The 17,561-nt window shown below is 44.8% G+C and overlaps 1 protein-coding gene and 1 long non-coding RNA gene across 11 annotated transcripts in view; one reads left to right on the forward strand and one right to left on the reverse strand.

Moving 5' to 3' along the window:
- Window positions 1-17,561, forward strand: part of LOC125417818 (uncharacterized) — a 96,227-nt gene that overhangs the window by 65,068 nt on the left and 13,598 nt on the right. For 7 of the 10 annotated variants that reach the window (XR_015737016.1, XR_015737018.1, XR_015737019.1 and 4 more), the window contains exons 4-5: window positions 9,626-9,764; window positions 13,793-14,401. This is a non-coding gene — a long non-coding RNA (uncharacterized LOC125417818). Of the gene's footprint in view, window positions 1-3,129; window positions 3,422-9,625; window positions 9,765-13,354; window positions 13,445-13,792; window positions 14,402-17,561 lie in introns of all 10 variants that reach the window. The other 3 variants (XR_015737023.1, XR_015737020.1, XR_015737021.1) reach the window with 2 other exon arrangements.
- Window positions 915-14,470, reverse strand: Glod5 (glyoxalase domain containing 5). The gene is made up of 4 exons (XM_048461366.3): window positions 14,334-14,470; window positions 11,889-12,026; window positions 2,634-2,789; window positions 915-1,246 (listed from the first exon to the last, which is right to left on the reverse strand). Exons 1-4 carry the CDS (start codon window positions 14,358-14,360, stop codon window positions 1,121-1,123), a joined length of 447 nt encoding a protein of 148 aa, XP_048317323.1. The 5' UTR covers window positions 14,361-14,470; the 3' UTR covers window positions 915-1,120.

Raw genomic sequence — 17,561 nt, forward strand, 5'->3', positions numbered from 1 at the left:
GCTTGGCTTACAAAAGTACCATCATGCCTGGCTAGATAAGCTTATCTGTTGTTCAACACTGTCTCGCCACTGCCTGAAACAGGGCCTAGCACACAATATGTGTTTCGGATAATGCTTTTCAGTCAACAAATGAGAGAATGGCATAGTAATGATGGAAGGGACAGAAGCAGAAGAAACTTGCCAGGTGTGGTTGTGACTCACACCCATAATGAGGCAAAGGCAGGAGGATTGCCTTGAGTTTGAAGCCAATCTGACTTAAATATTCCTGTCTAGAAGAAAAAGAAGGAAACATAAAGAAAGAGTGGGAGGAAAGAGAGAGGGAGAGGAAGGGAGGGAAGGAAGGGGGCTAGTTGACTTTATTCCATTTTGGGAGCTGAACTTCAATCAAGATCTAAAGAGAGCCGGGTAGTGGCGGCACATGCCTTTTCTCCCAGCACTTGGGAGGCAGAGGCAGGCAGATCTCTGTGAGTTCGAGGCCAGCCTGATCTACAAGAACTAACTCCAGGATAGGCCCCAAAGCTACAGAGAAACCCTGTCTCGAAAAACAAAAACAAGCACACACACACACACACACACACACACACAAAGATCTAAAGAGAGAAAGTGATGGCCAGCCTGGAGAGATACCAGAAGGAGGTGCCATTGTTTGCTGTGACTCTGGGTAGCCTGATAGGAACCGTAGAGGTCCTGAAGCACAGTGAGGCTCATGGGGTGAAGGAAACACCAGGAAGCAGCTGGAGAAATGGGATGGATTGAAAATCTGGGAGAGGGATGATGGATCATTGACAAGCAGAAATCTGTCATGGGCCTTGAACCTCAAAAGGACACCAAACTCTAGCCCAGCCCTCCAAAAACCTCAGAGAACTCATGCCCTAGACAAGCTTCCAGATGCAGGACCGAGAAGAACGATGCACTTATGTGGAGAGATTAGTTATTTATTGGAGTAGCTTTAGATGGAGGTGATCTATCCACAAAAGTTTGGACATAAACCTGTCTTAGGTCTCCTTTGCAGGATCGGTGACATGCCAACCTTCTCGGTTCTTGGAGATCTCTGGGATTTGCAGGAAATGAGGGATAAGATGACATCTTGTGGAACAGAATGAAGGAAGGTCGGTGTCAATCATGAGGTGACATAGTTGGACACCTCAATGAGATTTCTGTCAGGATCTCGGAAGTAGACGGACATAATTGGCCCTTTTGCTCCTGTCCTGGGGACTGGGCCCTCCTCAATGGGGACATCGAAAGCCTGAATGTAGTGTGCAGAAAAGACAAAAGTCATGTGTCACAGACATGTGAGACCAAAACTTAAGGAATTCCTAAGAATCCCATCTTCTTCCTTCTCTGCCCCAGCGCTCTAGGGATTGAATTTACACACACTACAACCACAACCAGATTTAATTCCTAATAGTGTCCAGAATGCCTGGTTTCTGACCCCATCTACTGGCATTTTCCCTCCCTCATTCTACTCAAGATATATGGCCTTGGGCAGAATATGTAATTACCTTGAACCTCAATTTCCTCAATTCATAAATTGGGGGTGACAATAGTATTAGTAAGCAAGAATTTAAGTGCAGTACCCGAATCAAAGTCTGTATTCATTGTTTTTTTTCTCTAAACAGCGCTGGAAATTGAACCCACAGCTTCCTGTGGGACCAGCAAGTATATTCTACCACTGAGCTATGTTCCCAGGCCTGTTACTGTTGGTTTTAATTGCTTTCTCTTTATGACAAGATAAAATGTTTGTTTGGTTTGGTTTGGTTTGGTTTTTCGAGACAGGGTTTCTCTGTGTTACAGCCCTGACTGTCCTGGAACTTGCTCTGTAGGCCAGGCTTGCCTCTGCCTTCCAAGTGCTGGGATTAAAGGTGTGCGCCACCACAACCTGGCCCTGATCATATTTTAATGTGGCTTTTCTTACTTAAACATTAACGTGACAAAAGACTGAGTATATCAGAACATTATTCACACATATTCTTCTTTAAATTTTATATAATTTACTATATTAAAAGTCTTGCAAGCCAGGCAGTGGAGGTAGGTGCACGCCTTTAATCCTCGGGAGGCAGAGGCAGGCCGATCTCTGAGGCCAGCCTGATCTACAAGAGCTAGTTTCAGGACAGGCTCCAAAGCTACAGAGAAACCCTGTCTCTGAAAAAAAAAAGTCTTGCAAATAAACAAAACTTCAAACACCAAAATTAACCAGACCCAGTTGTTTTTCTGCTTCTAATTCTGTTTTGTATTGGGTGGTGGATAAGTACATAAACTATATTCAATACGACTTGTGTGTAAAATGTAATATAAAGCTCCACAGTTCTGAATGCTTATTCTAAGTGTATGGATGTTCATTGAGTTGTAGTATCTCCTTCTAATTCAATTTGGTTCCGTGACATTAACATCAATCAAAGGAGCAAGTAGATAACTGCACAGGCAGGACATGGATGCAATGGGATCTCTTGTGTCTGAGGTTTGAGAAAGACCTATCTCCTTGGGTCACACTTCTGTCTTGACAGTATCTACCTCCGTCCTCCCCTCCCAGTCCTAGATTCCCCCCACACACACACACACAATCCCAAATCCCTTCCTGTTCCTCTCTTTTTGTTAAGGCTGGACTTTCTTAATGAGAATGCCATTGCACTCACCTTGAGGCGCTGGATCACCTCCTCCAAAGGTGCTTCTGTGATCAGACAAAGATCCAGGGAGCCCGGAGTCGGGTGAGCTGCTTTGGGTTCAAATTCTTTTCCCACCTCATGTAAATTAAATTTTTGATCTCCAAAACACAATGCCTTCCGGTCTCCCTGTTTAGAAGCGAGAAAACAGTGTAGAACTAAACTGTCAAGATGAGTTTCAACTTACTGCAAAAAGTAAGGAGAAAGGGCCGCTACACAATAGCCCTTGATCCATCTAGCATACTGCAAATTAGTGTCTGTGCATGCCTGTGTGCACAGGCAGAGGCCAAAAGAAGGTGTCTGATTCCTCAGGGCTGGAGTTCAAGGTATTTGTGAAATGCCTGGCTTGTTATTTGGGTCCTAGGACCTGAGCCATCCAGTCTTCGTGATTGAGCAGCCAGTACTTTTAACCTCCAAGTCAGCTCTCCAGCCCAACAGTCTTTAAATTTTTCTTATTTTTTTTTGCTAGGTGTGGTGGGACATACCTTTAATCTCAGCACTTTGAAGGCAGAAACTGGCAGATCTCTATGAATTGCAAGCCAGCCTGGTCTACAGAGCAAGTCCCAGGTCATCTAGGACTACATAGAAGTCTCAAAGATACTCGTTGACAGCACTGCCCAGTAATATTTGCACACTTATTTGTGTGGAGGTGGATGCTGTGTGCTGGGCACAGAAGCCAGAGGGCAACTTTCAGGACCCATTCTCCCCTTCCATGATGCTGGTTCCAAGGATGGAGCTAGTTCAGGCAGTCGGGCTTGCTGGTGAGTGCCTTTACCCATTTAGCCTCCTTACCACACACCACGCTCACCACCATTTTCTTCGGGGACAAAAATCTGTGATCCAGGCTGGCCTCAAACCCACTATGAATCAAAGGCTGGCTTTAAACTCCGTATCCTCCTTTTTTGTCTTTTTAGTTTTTCCATGCAGGGTTTTTCTATGTAGCCCTAGCTGTCTTGAAACTCACTCTGAAGACCAGGCTGGCCTCTCAGAGATCCGCCTGCCTCTGCCTCCTGAGTGCTGGGATTAAAAGGCCTGCACCACCACTGCCTGGCCACTCCTGATCCTCTTGCCTCCAACTCCATGTGCTTAGATCACCATTATGACCAGCTTCTCTTTTATGTTTTTTAAGATTGTTTATTTGTTGAACTATGCATATGTCTGAGTGTATGTGTGTACACATGTGTGTGCAGTGCTCACAAAGGCCAGAAGACGTCAAGTACCTCCTGGAACTGGAGTAACAGGCAGATGTGTGTTCCCAATATGAGAGCTGTAATTGGAATCTGGGTCCTCTGGAGGAATAGCAAGCTCTCTTAACTGCTATACCAGAACTCCCAACTTCTTTGTCTTTTTCTTATTCTTTTCCTTTTCCTAAGACGACAGCATCTTACTATGTAGCCTGGCCTCAAACTCTCAACTCATTATTTTCCTGCCTTATGCTCCTGCTGCTGGTCTTGCAAGTGTGCATCACCATGTTTGCTTCAGGCATCTGTTCTTAGTGAGTGGGCAGCCTTGTGTGTTTCTTGTTAGAATGTCCATTTCGCCGAGTGTTTAAAACCCACCCATGGGCTGGGCAGTGATGGCGTTTAATCCTTTAATCCCAGCACTCGGGGAGGCAGAGACAGGTGAATCTCTGTGAGTTCAAGGCCAGCTAGGTCTACAGAGTGAGTTCCAGGACAGCCAGGGTTAAAGAGAAACCGTGTCTTGGAAAAAAACAAAACAAAACAAAACAAACAAACAACCTGTGGCAGAGATAGCACTTTGTCTACCCAGGGTTTCTTCCTTCTTCCTTCCCTCCCTCTCTTCCTTCCTTCCTTCCTTCCTTCCTTCCTTCCTTCCTTCCTTCCTCCCTCCCTCCCTCCCTCCCTCTCTCCCTCTCTCCTTTCCTGTCTCTCTGTCTTTGTCTCTGTGTCTCTTTCCTTTCTTTGGAATCTTATTATGTTGCCTAGATTAGCCTGAAACACTTAGATTCAAGTGGTCCCGCTTCAATCTACTTCATATCTTCCCCACCCTTTTATTATTTTTCCTTATAAGAACAACTCAAATTTCTGTACAGTCCTTGGTTTGTTCCCAAACTTTCCAAAAACAAGTCCATCTTAAGCCAGGAGTGGTGACATGCTTACAATACCAGCATTTAGGACGGCTTTGAGTCAAGAGGATAAAGTTTGACTTAACCTTGTGCTCCCTTGCTCAAAAACAAAACAAAATCAAAAGGAACCAAGCAAACAAACCTCACTTCTGTTCCCCGCATTCCTGGCTAAGAGGCCATTGTGTAAGGGAGACCTTCTGAGCTGTGCTCAGCAGGGAGTGGTTGCTGGTGGGGTTTCTAGGAATCTCCCTGCCCACTGAGCTGGGCTTTGTGCCTATTCATTTCCTCCTAATGACACTTTCATCTGACTGCTTGTTCAATTGAGAGAAAAAGACAACTGTCTCATTTAATCCATGGCAGTTCTCTCCTATGCCCCTCCAAACAGCCCATAACTGATGCATATTCTTTTTTTAAAGATATATTTATTTTTATTTTATATGTGTAGGTGTTTTGTCTACATGTATATATGCGTACCACATGCATGCTTCGTACCCATGGAGATTAGAAGAAGACGTTGGGTTCCCTGGAACTGGAGTTACTTATGATTGTGAGCTGCTATGTGGGTGCTAAAAACTGAGCCCAGATCCTCTGCAAGAGCAGCAGTGCTCTTAATTACCGAGCCATCGCTGTAGCCACTACCTCTGTTTCTTGATTTACCACCTTCTTGTACTTTGTCCTCTCTCTGCCAAGACCGAGGACAGTTTAGCTCAATAGTATTACTTCCCCGAGCACTCGTCTATCGTAATTTTAGTTCTTCTGCTGGCTTCTTTGTAAGTTTAAATAACTGATTCCAGCCGGGCGGTGGTGGCACACCCCTTCAACTGCAACACTTGGGAGACAGAGACAGGCGGATCTCTGTGAATTCCAGGCCAGCCTGGTCTACAGAGTGAGTTCCAGGAAAACCAAAAATAAATAGCTGATTCCATATATATTTTTAGGATGCTAGGGAATAATGCTTATTTTTTTTATAGATAACCGCTGTCACCTTGTCATCTCCTTGTCTCTTCCCTCTTTATACCCCTTAGCACTTGCCATTTCTTTTATGATTTCATGATCTCTATCTTCATCCCCACAATTGAGACTCCACTTCAGTCTTACAGCAAAGGACAACTTGGCCCAGTGTACAGTTCTGTAGAAGCTGTTTGCTCAAAGTTTTTTACATATCTGCTTCCAGACTGGGGGGGTCACCAGTGATGCAGCACTCACTCAGCAGGCATGACACCCCAGATTCCATTTTCTAGACTGTTAAGACCGCCTTTAATCCCAGCACTTAGGAGGCAGAGGCAGGCAGATCTCTGTGAGTTAGTTCAAAGCCAGCCTGGTCTACAGAGTGAGTTCCAGGACAGCCAGAGATGTTACACAGAGAAATTCTGTTCTAAAAGACTAAAAAGAAAGAAAGATAAATGCATTGCTTATTATCTTCCCTGAATCTGGGGTTGCTGATATTGGGGACTGCAGAGATGCTCACTGGCTAACAGCACTTGTCACTCTAGCAGAGGACCTGGGTTTAGTTCCCAGCACCCACATGCTGGCTTACAATCATTTGTAACTCCAGTTATAGGGGATCCAACGACTTTTTCTGACCTCTGTAGGCAGCACACATACAATGTTGAAAACACTCATATACATAAAAACTTTTTTTCTGAAATTTTTAAATTGATATTTATTGAGCTCTACATTTTTTTTCTGCTCCCCTCCTCCCTTCAATGCTCCCCCATGGTCTCTATGCTCCCAATTTACTCAGGAGATCTTGTCTTTTTCTACTTTCTACTTCCCATGTAGATTACATCTATGTAAGTCTCTCTTAGTGTTCGCATTGTTGTCTAAGTTCTCTGGGATTGTTGTTTGTAGGCTGGCTTTCTTTGCTTTATGTTTAAAACCCACCTATGAGTAAGTACATGTGATAGTTGTCTTTCTGGGTCTGGGTTACCTCACTCAATATGATGTTTTCTAGATCCATCCATTTTCCTGCAAAATTCAAGCTGTTGTTATTTTTTCTGCTGTGTAGTACTCCGTTGTGTAAATGTACCACATTTTCCTTATCCATTCTTCAGTCGAGGGGCATTTAGGTTGTTTCCAGGTTCTGGCTATGACAAACAAAGCTGCTATAAACATAGTTGAGCACATGTCCTTGTGGCATGATTGAGCATCCTTTGGATATATACCCAAAAGTAGTATTACTGGGTCTTGAGGAAGGTTGTTTCCTAATTTTCTGAGACTTCGCCACACTGACATCCAAAGAGGTTGTACCAGCTTGCATTCCCATCAGAAATGCAGAAGTGTTCCCTTTTCCAAGAACTCTTTTTTTTTAACCAGGTGTGAGGTGGCACACCTTTAATCCCAGCTCTTGGAAGGCAGGTAGATCTCTGTGAACAGAGTTAAGTTCTAGGACAGCCAGAGCTACATAGTGAAATCAGGTCTCAATCTCCCTCTACCGCCAAATAAATACTTAATAAATAAATGAAAAGGATGTTGTTTTCATCCTTTTTATTTTATATGTTACAGTTTTAGTGTGTGTGTGTGTGTGTGTGCGCATGTGTGCACATGTGAGTGTATGTGTGTGTGTTGTATGTGTATACATGTACAGGGGCCAAAGATGGTCAGCTGCTCTGTGTTATCACACTCCACCTATTTCCTGAAGACAGTCTCTGAACTTCAAGCTAGTCTGGCCCTCAGCAAGCCCCAGCATTTCTCCTGACTCCACAAGCATGCTTCACAGCCCTGGGATTATAAACATGTATGCAACCATGCTGGACTTTTGACTTATGTGCTGGAGATTTGAACTCAGTCTTCATGGATATTCAGCAAGTGCTCTTAGCTGCCGAGCTGTCTTCCCCAGTCCCTTGGTTTTTACTCTTCAGTTGGTAATAAAACCAGTCACCTTTCATCCTGAAAGCTTAAGGTTTTTCTCGACCTTAGATGTTCTGACAGTATGGGGAATGGAGGCAATATATTTATCACTGATCCATGCAAAGCCAACCTTGTTTTATTGATGCATTTTCTCCTTTTTTCTATCCTCTCTATTCCTATCCCCACCTTAGATAGCATGATATTTTTTTCTCATTGAATCATTGGTTGGGTCTTTATTCAATAATAGGCTGCCTCTATTTGGTCTTTATGTAATAAAACAGACTTTAATGGTGTAGGCCCCTTTTGCATCTTCTTGGTTGTAAAAGGTCTGTTGTTGTTTTTCTGGGTTTTTTGAGTGGCATTATGCTGTAGTTTTTTTGTTTGTTTTCATTTTTTTACTCTTTTTTTAGGACCTGAAGAACATCCAACCTGCTCTGGCATAATACTCTTTTCTGCATAGTGTCTGTCCTCTTTCAATTTAAATTTTTTTATGGTCTGAGGACTGGAGAGATGACTCCGTGGTTACGAGCACTAAGTGCTCTTCCAGAGGATCCGGTTCAATTCCCAGCACCCACATGGTAGCTCACAACTGTCTGTAACTCCAGTCAGGGGATCCAACACTCTCACACCAATGCACATAGAATAAAATTTTTAAAATTTTTAGCAAATTTACGGTCTGCCACTTCATGAACTTTTTAAGTTTATATACTAATTTTTAGAGAAGTTTAATGTTCACAGCAAAACTGTGAAGAAGGCACAAAGATTTCCCACACGCCTAGATTTCCACAAAGTTCAGCGCTTGCTGTTTCTTCTACAATTTCGTGCTCTTTCTTCATCCCTGGGACCGGGACTCCCTTGCACCGTTGTCAGCATCCCAGCAGTGGGACACATGCGTTGCTATTCTTGTAACTCCATTTGACAGATCATCAACCAATCCATTGTTCCTATCACAGGGCACTGCTAAGGAGGTGCTGCACACTCTGTGGGCTTGGACAGTGTCATAGAGTAATGTCAAGGTCCTAAAGTTCCTCATGTTCTGTTTCTTCCTCTCACCCTTTAATGCCCGGCACCCACCTGTCATTGTATTGTCTTCATAGTTTTGTCTTTGCTTGAACATTATATTGAATGCTGCAATACACACCTTTTTTAGATTGGCTTCTTTCACTTAGTGATATACATAAGATTTTCCAGGCTTCTTATAGCTTAACTCTCTCTCTTCTCCCCCATCTCTCTCTGCCCCCCTCTCTCTCCTGTCCCTGCAAGAAGTAGTATAAAAAATATTTTATTTAAAACAAAACAACAAAGCCAGGCAGTGGTGGCACACACCTTTAATCCCAGCACTCTCTGTGAGTTCGAGGCCACCCTGGGCTACAAAGTGACTTATAAGATAGCCAGGGCTACACAGAGAAGCCCTGTCTCAAAAAAACAAGTAAAAACAACAGAACAGTTCGTGTACACTATAAGGACTGACGGCAGACTACACCAGTGACAGCCTGCTCAAGGCCTTATTTCTCATTGAAGCTGTAACCCATGATCTGGGCATAACAGACATGTCTTCGTCTGCTGCAGGACATCTTCATACGGCTTTTCTTTCTTTCTCTGCCCTTATACTTTTGAAGTTGTTCCATATTCTCAAGATAGTGTTAAATCTGTGGGAACCTCTTTTCCCTACATCTCTTCCCCGGAACCCTTTTCCTTAATCCAAGCTTACTTGACTTTTTTCCAGATATATGGGGTTTTCTTCTTGGGAACCAACTCCATCTCAACTTCCATGTGTTTCTTTTTCCGGGCCAGCTGAATTTATCTTTGGGAAGGTAGGGGGCAGAGGAAGACATCAGGTGTCTCTCTCCATTGCTCCCCACTTTAGTTTTATTGTAAAAGTGATGGATGGATGGATGGATGGATGGATGGATAGATGGATAGATGGATGGATGGATAACTAGATGGTATGTGTATGTTTCTGGGGGGGCACATGTGTGGAGGTCAAAAGTCAGCTCTTGAGAATTGGTTTTCTCCTCTCCCTCTGCAGACATGTGAGTCCCAGAAACCTAACTCAGACTTGGCAACAGATATTTTTATCCACTGAGCCATCTTGCCAGCCCTTAATGACTCATTTTCTTTGTGTATTGCGGTGCTGGGAATGACACCTAGACTCTCCTGCATGCTGGGTAAGTCCTCTGCTAACCAAGCTGCACCTCCAGCCCCTCAGGTCTTTGTGCTAACAATGCTTTGTTCTACACTGACCTTTGATTTGCCGTTCAGCCGGACACAGACTTTCAGGTTGCATTTCCCCCCCCCCAGAATCATTTTTCAATTAATTACATTTGTGTTTAGACAATTTCCATTTCACAATGCATACCAACCACTTTCTCCCCCACCGCCCTGCCACCTCTTCAGCCCCTCCTCCTCTTTACAAATCTCTCCTGCACTTTCCTGACCGCTTTGTTTAGTGCCCCACTGAGATTAAGCAGGGTGTCTCTATAATCATGGCTTTAGAGCTATCCATTTGGAGCCTGGTGGGCTCAGCAGTGGGTACACAATTAAAGACAATGGTCCCTTCCCCCCAGAGTCTATCAGTAGCCAATAGTTCAGAGGTAGCAGGTAGGGCCCCATGAACCCCTCCCCCTTCCTCTACTTCCTGTTGATAGGGTCAGTCTTCTATGGGCCCAGGTAACTACAGTTGTGAGTTAATAATTGCACTAGTTGTATAGAGTCTATAGAATGGAATTCCATAGCCCTTCACCCTATCTACTGGCTCTTACATATTTTCCATCCTGTTTTTCACAATGTTCCCGAGCCTTAGTGGGGGGTGGCTGGAATATCTTGTGTAGGGCTGGGTCCAAAACCGTTGCTATTCTCTGCATCTTAGGCAGCCTGAGTGTCTGTATTCATCGCCTTTCTTTGTAGGGAGAGGCTTCCCTGATTAAGGCTGGGAACAGCTTTTGTTCTGGGAGTAGGGACCACATGGAGAGATGCTGAGGCAGAACGGGAGGCGGGGTGGGAGTGCTTTTCCCAGAGTCTTAAGAGTATAGTCCTATTGTTTTCTGGCCTCTGGTGTGACTCAAGAATTCTGACATTTGCATGTTTCTTTTTCTTTTGTAGATGAACTAGTTTTTAATCTCTTGGCAAAGTCTTAAGATGAACTTTTTCCGAGTGATGTTCTGCAATTCCCACAGGGCATATCTGAGTGTCCCTGTGCTGGGCACACAGTTAACTCTTTGTATATAAAGGTTGCAAAGTTCTCTTGCACTTTTTTTGAGACCAGGGACCTCGAACTAACAAAGGCTCTTGCTTTCTTTCTAAGTTTTCTCCTTTCATTTTCTTTGCCCTCTTTCCAAATATCTCCTGCTCGTAGTTTGGAATCTCTTACCTTTTCTCTCATAGTTCTCATTTTTCCCTGTGTTTAGGGGTTTGGACTTATACTATGTTTTATCTTTAAGAAAAATTTCTTTGGCAGGGCTTAGGATTGCAATCTGGGTTTAATGCATGCGAGGCAAATGATCACAGAGCTGTACCCTCAGCTGTAAGTTACGTTTAAAGTATTATCAGCTATTTTAAGATAGTATCTCACCAGGACAGCCAGGGCTACCCGGAGAAACTGTGTCTCAAAAAAAAAAAATTTCATGTATCCTAGGCTGGTCCCACACTTGCTAAGTAGCCAAGGATGGTCTTAGATTTCATTCTCCTGCATCTGCCTCTTCAGTCTCTCCAGCTAGGATTACTATGTGCAGAACCGTACTTGGTTTATGTTTTTATGTTGTACTGGGGACTGACCCAAGGCCTTTGTGTGTATAAGGCATTCAACTAACTGAGCTTCATCCCCTGCTGTAAAATGGTAGCAAATTTTGGGGCTGGAGAAATGGCTGAGCGGTTAAGAGCACTGGTTGCCTTTCCAGAGGAAACATTCCTAGCACCCACATGGCAGCTCACAACTGTCCGTATCTCAGTTCCAGGTGATCTGACACCGTCACAACAATGTGCACAAAATTAAATAAATTATAAAAAATGTTAACAATTTTAATGAAGAAAGCTAGGGAGATGACTCAGTAAAATGCTTGCTACACAAGCCTTAGCACATGGGTTTGGATCCTCAGCATCTATGTAAGGAGGTCGAAAGAGCAGTCTCCCTGGGGTTTGATAGCCATCCAGTCTAGCTAAGTCAGACCTTCGGCCTAACCTGCATCTGCACGGGTACACATACACACTTACTTCACCTGCATATGCACGGGTGCATACACACATATACACACACTTTAACAGACTTGAAGTTTTAAATATGGGGACACAATTACCTTGAAGGTAGTGACCTCCATGCCCAGGATCTTGGAATAGAACGTGGTAGTGTCTTCAATGCTCTTTACGGTCATCACAACGTGGTCAAGTCTCTGGATAAGACCAGGGGAAGGGGTCTGACTGCTATTCCTCTGTAACTAAAATGTAAAAAAACAAAAAATAAAAAAACCCACCCAAACTCAGATAAAGCCAAAATGCCACCAGACACTTCCTGTTTTCTTCTACTCGGCTCCCATCACCTTCCCAAACACTGTGATCCCTCTCACCCACCCCAATTTTAAGAGAAAACTCCTGCAGAAAATCTCTGTAAAGTCCATTGCTCCTGTATGGATTCATACAAGAGGCCACATGTCACCTCTTCCCTGTTTTCTTCTTTGTTTCCTACTAGAAGGGCAAAGGTGAAGACTAGGGAAGTTGAAATTGACACAAACATGCCCTTGTTTTCCCCAAGTTGAAATTTCTTTTTGAAGATGTTACAAGATTCAGACCAGGCCATCAAAGCCTCCAGTGGCCAATTTCCCCTCGCGCTTCCTCCCTTCCTGATCCGCAGCTCTAATTGTTGGGGGCATGGCAAGGAGGAACCTGGGGTGGGTAGGATTGCAGAGATATTCAGTGGTTAAGAACACTGGCTGCTCTTGCGAAGGACTTGGGTTCGAGTCCCAGCACCCACATGGTGGCTCACAGCTGTGTCTGTGGTTCCAGGGACTCTGATGTCTTCTTTTGGCCCCCACAAAAAGGAGTGTCTGAGATGAACTAAAGGAGTCTGAAGCCCGGGGTGCTGCTGTGCACCTGTAACCTCCGCCCTTGGGAGGCTGAGGCTGGAGTCACAGATTCAAGGTCAACTAGGGACTGCCCTGAGACCGTGTCTCAAAAATGAAATGAAAGAGCAGAAAGAGGGGCTGGAGAAATGGCCCAGCGACTCTAAGGATATTTGCTGGACCTGGCTGGTTTCCAGCACCCACAGGGTGGCTCTAACTTAGTAGCTACTGTCTGTAACTTAGTAGCAAGGATTCTAACACCCTTTCTGGCCTCCCCAATCACTCTCACACATATACACATGAATACATACAAGCAAAACATGCATACACAAAAACAAGTTGTTGTTTTTGTTTTTTTTTAAAGAAAAGTTTCTGGGAATGTGTGTGTCTACAGAGTCAGTTCTGAAACTGTCTCAACCAAAACCAGCTGGGTGGTGGCGGCGGCAGCGCACGCCTTTAATTCCAGCACTTGGGAGGCAGAGGCAGGTGATCTCAGTGAGTTCAAGGCCAGCCTGGTCTACACAGCTAGTTCCAGGACAGCCAGAGCTACTTACTACACAGAGAAACCCTGTCTGGAACACCGCCCCCCCACAAAAAAAAACCCAAACAAAACAAAACTCAAAACCAACCAACTAACCAAAGAAGTAAATTGCTGCCACTTAAGCCCCACTGAAGAGAAAACCGTATGTTTTGTTTTATTTTTTCAGTCCTATTTGGGATTTGAGCGGTGACTTGCCTTGAGCGCTTACTGCTCTCCCAAAGACAAAGGATTTGGTGCCCTCTTCTGGCCTCCATGGGTATGAACTAACATACACATGATTAAAAAAAAATCCAAAGATGTCTTATTTAACTTTTTTATGTCTATAGAATCTGTATGAGCGCCCTGTTTTGTTCCTGATATCACTAATTTATGTTTCTCTTCTAATTCCTAGGGTGTAAACATAAATTATTAGTATTTTCTGAATCTGCTTGAAGAACCAGCCTTGGACATTGCCGATCTTTATTGAATGTTTGCTTTCTCTTTCCCTATCTCTCCTCTTATCTTTTCCCTCCTTCTGTGTTTTTTATGGTTTAAGAAAAGCTGTGTTTCCTAGCTTCTTGACAGGGAAGCTTTGGTCATTGACTTTTAGTTTCTTCTTTTCCAGTCTATGCCTGGCTCCCGCTCAGCACCGCTTCAGTGGCAGCCACAGTGGTGGTGGCTGTCTTAGTAGTCAGTTCCCTGGACACCACGCCTTCCCACCTTTGGTCTGCCTCAGAGTCCTCTTCAAGGTTTCCTCCAGGTTCTCAGGGCCTCGGGAACTTCTGACAGGCTTCAAGGTCAAGGTTTCCCGGGCCTTCCCTTGCTGCTCTACCAGGACAGCCCCAGAGCATTCCCTGGGAGCCAGCTTGGGCTATCTTCGCAAGTCTGAGGCTGAATTGACCCCCAGTTGAACCACCCCGAGAGAGCAGCTAGCCCTCAGTCTAGGCTCTCTCAAGTACGCCACACGTGACTGGCCTCCACAGGCCTAAGCAGGGCCTCTGCTGCCCTCTGATTATCTTTGAGAGAAGAGGCCCAGTGAAGCTGGTGAAAGGATGGGAAGACCACAAAGGTATTCCTGAGAAGAGAAGCAAGTCAGAAGACCCAGGTTGGGTATCCCCAGCCTGGCCAACACCCATGCCCAAAGCCCCCAGAGACCCCACACTCACCTGAGTCTCGGACGTTGGACCCCACATCCTGATTGGTGGACTGGAGGGCAGACAGTGCTACCTGGCAGGTAGGTTGGGGCTGGAGCTGGCTCTGTGCCTGGAGATCAAGGGGCAGGAATGGGAGGTGCTGGCTGAGGACATTGGGTGGGGACAGAGGCAGGAGGTTCAAAGCACCAAGACTCTAACTTAAAACTCAGGGTGTAGCTCAGTGGGGGGACAGTGTGCTTCTAAAGAGTCCCTGGGTTCCATTCCAGGCACTGCAAAAGCTAAACCAAACCCTGAAGGCCTTGAAAGTAAAAGCACAAATATAAAGACTTCCTCTTGAAATGAGGGCCTTCAGGGTGCTCTCTAATGGTCCTTCTCTGCCAGCTTCCAGATGTGTCGAATCCCGCTAAGCACTTCTCCATAAGAGCACAGAAAGCCACCCATCCCGAGTGGCCACCCAGAGACTAGCATGACCATGTGAGAAAGCTTTGATCTTGGAGTCTGAGACCAGGGTGTGAAGCATTTCAATGTCTGAGTTAGAGAATATGACCATTCTCATTTATTGTGGATCTGTTTCTGAGCTAAGATTTCTCTATAAGGGATATGGGTGGGTGTTTTGCCTGCTTGTATGTCTGCACCTTCCTGTTCACAGAGACCAGAAAAGGGAGTTGGATCCCCTGGAATGGGAATTACGGGACAGGCCTGAGTTGCTACACAAGTACTGGGAATTGAACCTGGGCTCTCCAGAAGAGCAGCAGGTGCTCTTAACTTCTGATGCATTTCTCTAACCAGAGCCAAGGTTTTTTTGAAGCAGGGTCTTGCTATACTTAGTTCCTACCCACTCTCGGTCCCCTCCCCCCCCCTCTACTGTTTGCCTCTCTCTAAGTCAAGCTCCCTTCTCTCTAGTGTGTTACCTCTCTGGACCAGGGATAGGTGAGTTTGAGATTTTTGCTTCTAGATACACCCTAACCAGGATCTCTGGTCTCCTCAGGTACCAGGCATACAAGTAATGCACAGACATATATGCTAGCAAAACATGCATACACATAAAATAAAAATGTATATTTTTTTAAGTTTCAGGCCAACCTGGGCAAGTTATCAAAATAAAAGGTGAGGGGGCTGGAGAGATGGCTCAGAGGTTAAGAGCACTGACTACTCTTCCAGAGGACCCGTGTTCAATTCCCAGCACCCACATGGCAGCTCACAGCTGTCTGAAGATCCAGTTGCAGGGGATCTGACACCTTCATACCATTGCACATAAAATAAAGTTAAGTAAACCATAAAAATATTAAAAAAAACAACTCTTTAAAAAAATAAAAAAAAATAAAAGGTGAAAACAGGGTTAGAGATGCAGCTTAGTGGAAACATGTTTGCCTGGTTCTAAGATCAGTTCCCAGCACAACAAAGAAAGCGTCTTGTAGAACTAGGCTGGTGGGACAGGTCTGGATTTCCAGCCTTCAGGAGGCCAAGATTTCAGACCAGCCTGGGTCACAGAGTGAATTCCATAGTGAAACCCCGTCTCAAAAAGGTTGAGGATGTGACTTAGTGACTCAGTGATAGGGCGCTTGCCTTGACCGTACCAGGCTGTATGCGGTTTTGATTGCCAGCACTGAAAAAGAAAGCTGCAAGTGAGTGCCACCTGTTATTAGTGTATGGACCACACAGGCCATCCCTGGCCCATCTCCAAAATGATCACGGGCAGAGGCACCTCCAGGTGTTGCATCTCTTAGATACTTCTCTGTGTGTTTGTGAGCACGTCTAGGCATGCAGTCTGGGTCACCACAAGTGGCTTGCCTTTGCTTGTCTTGTAAAGGGCACCTTACTCTGCAAGTCCACACAGAGCGCATGTATTCTGCTCTGTACTTAGTGGCCACTCTGTATACAATAGGAAGCCCCCACCCCAATCATCTGAATCACGCAGCAATAGTCATTGGCTATGAATGACCTTTTCCTGTTGTTCTTTTTTTCTAAATTTATTTATTTATTATGTATACAATATTCAGTCTGTGTGTATGCCTGCAGGTCAGAAGAGGGCACCAGATCTCATTACAGATGGTTGCGAGCCACCATGTGGTTGCTGGGAATTGAACTCAGGACCTTTGGAAGATCAGTCAGTGCTCTTAACCTCTGAGCCATCTCTCCAGCCCCTGTTGTTCTTTTTTAGAGAGACTTTTTATGTAGCCGCCCAAGATGGGCTTACCCGCGGAGTGATTGGCTCTGCCTCAGCTTCCTGAGTGCTGGAATTCCAGGGTGGATTCCTGAGTTATAAGTGAATGCTTATAAGATTGTTCTACTCATGTTTCTCTTCATTGTTATACTTTTTTAAAAATTAATTTTAAAATTGATATGTATGTATTAAATGCCATGCATGTGCAGGTGCCCATGGAGATTAGAAGAAGGCATCATGTCCCCTGGAGCTGGAGTTACAGGCAGTTGCGAGCTGCCTGGCATGGGTACTGGGACCTGAACATGGGTTCCCTGAAAAAGCAGCAAGCACAAATCTTTCACCTTTTACAAGGTTTCCTCATCACTCCTCTCAGACTTGTGTCCACTGCTTCGTGTATTTACGTTAGTGTTAGGGGCATAAGTAAAATTATTGGGTGTATTTCTGAGGCTTCTTCCAAGAAACCAATATGTGATTTATTTAAAGGAACTAACACATATTATTATGGAAGCTGAGAGGTCCCATAGTAAGTCACCTGAAAACTGAGGACCTATAACAGCCAGGAGGACAATTATAGAAGTTCAGTTGAGGGACAAAGAGTAAACCCCCCTTCCTCTGCCTATTGTTCTATTTAGCTCCTCAGTGGGTTGGATGAAGCCTGTTCACAAGAGGGAAGGAGGGCCCTCTGTATTGTTCAGTCCAGGCACTCAGTGAAGTGTGTCACTTCATCTGACATGCCCAGAAAAATGTTTAACTGGGGCACCTCACATTGCAGTCAGTCTAACACATAGAATTATCCAGCAAAGCTCACCTGTGGTGGTTTGAATAATAATAGCCCCCATAGCCAGGCTTAGTGGTACACTCCTTTAATTCCAGCACTTGGGGGGCAGAGGCAGGAGGATCTCTGTAAGTTCAAGACCAGCCTGATCTACAGAGCACGTTCCAGGGACAGCTGGAGCTACACAGAGAAACCCTGTCTCAAAACAAAAGCATAAACAAAAACAAAGCAAAAGGAATGCCCCCCATAGGCTCATATATTTGCTTAGTCATCGGAGAGTGGTAATACTTGAGAGAGATTA

Source organism: Myodes glareolus, chromosome X (genome assembly GCF_982192425.1).
Source record: "Myodes glareolus chromosome X, mMyoGla1.1, whole genome shotgun sequence".
NCBI classification, from domain to species: Eukaryota; Metazoa; Chordata; class Mammalia; order Rodentia; family Cricetidae; genus Myodes; species Myodes glareolus.

Coding starts and splice junctions, on each gene's coding strand:
- Glod5 (XM_048461366.3), bottom strand. CDS start 14,360: ATGTGGGGTCCAACGTCCGAGACTCAG. Junction 2,790..11,888: donor TGGAGGTCACTACCTTCAAG/GTAATTGTGTCC, acceptor GCTTCTAAACAG/GGAGACCGGAAGGCATTGTG. Junction 1,247..2,633: donor AGGTGATCCAGCGCCTCAAG/GTGAGTGCAATG, acceptor CACTACATTCAG/GCTTTCGATGTCCCCATTGA.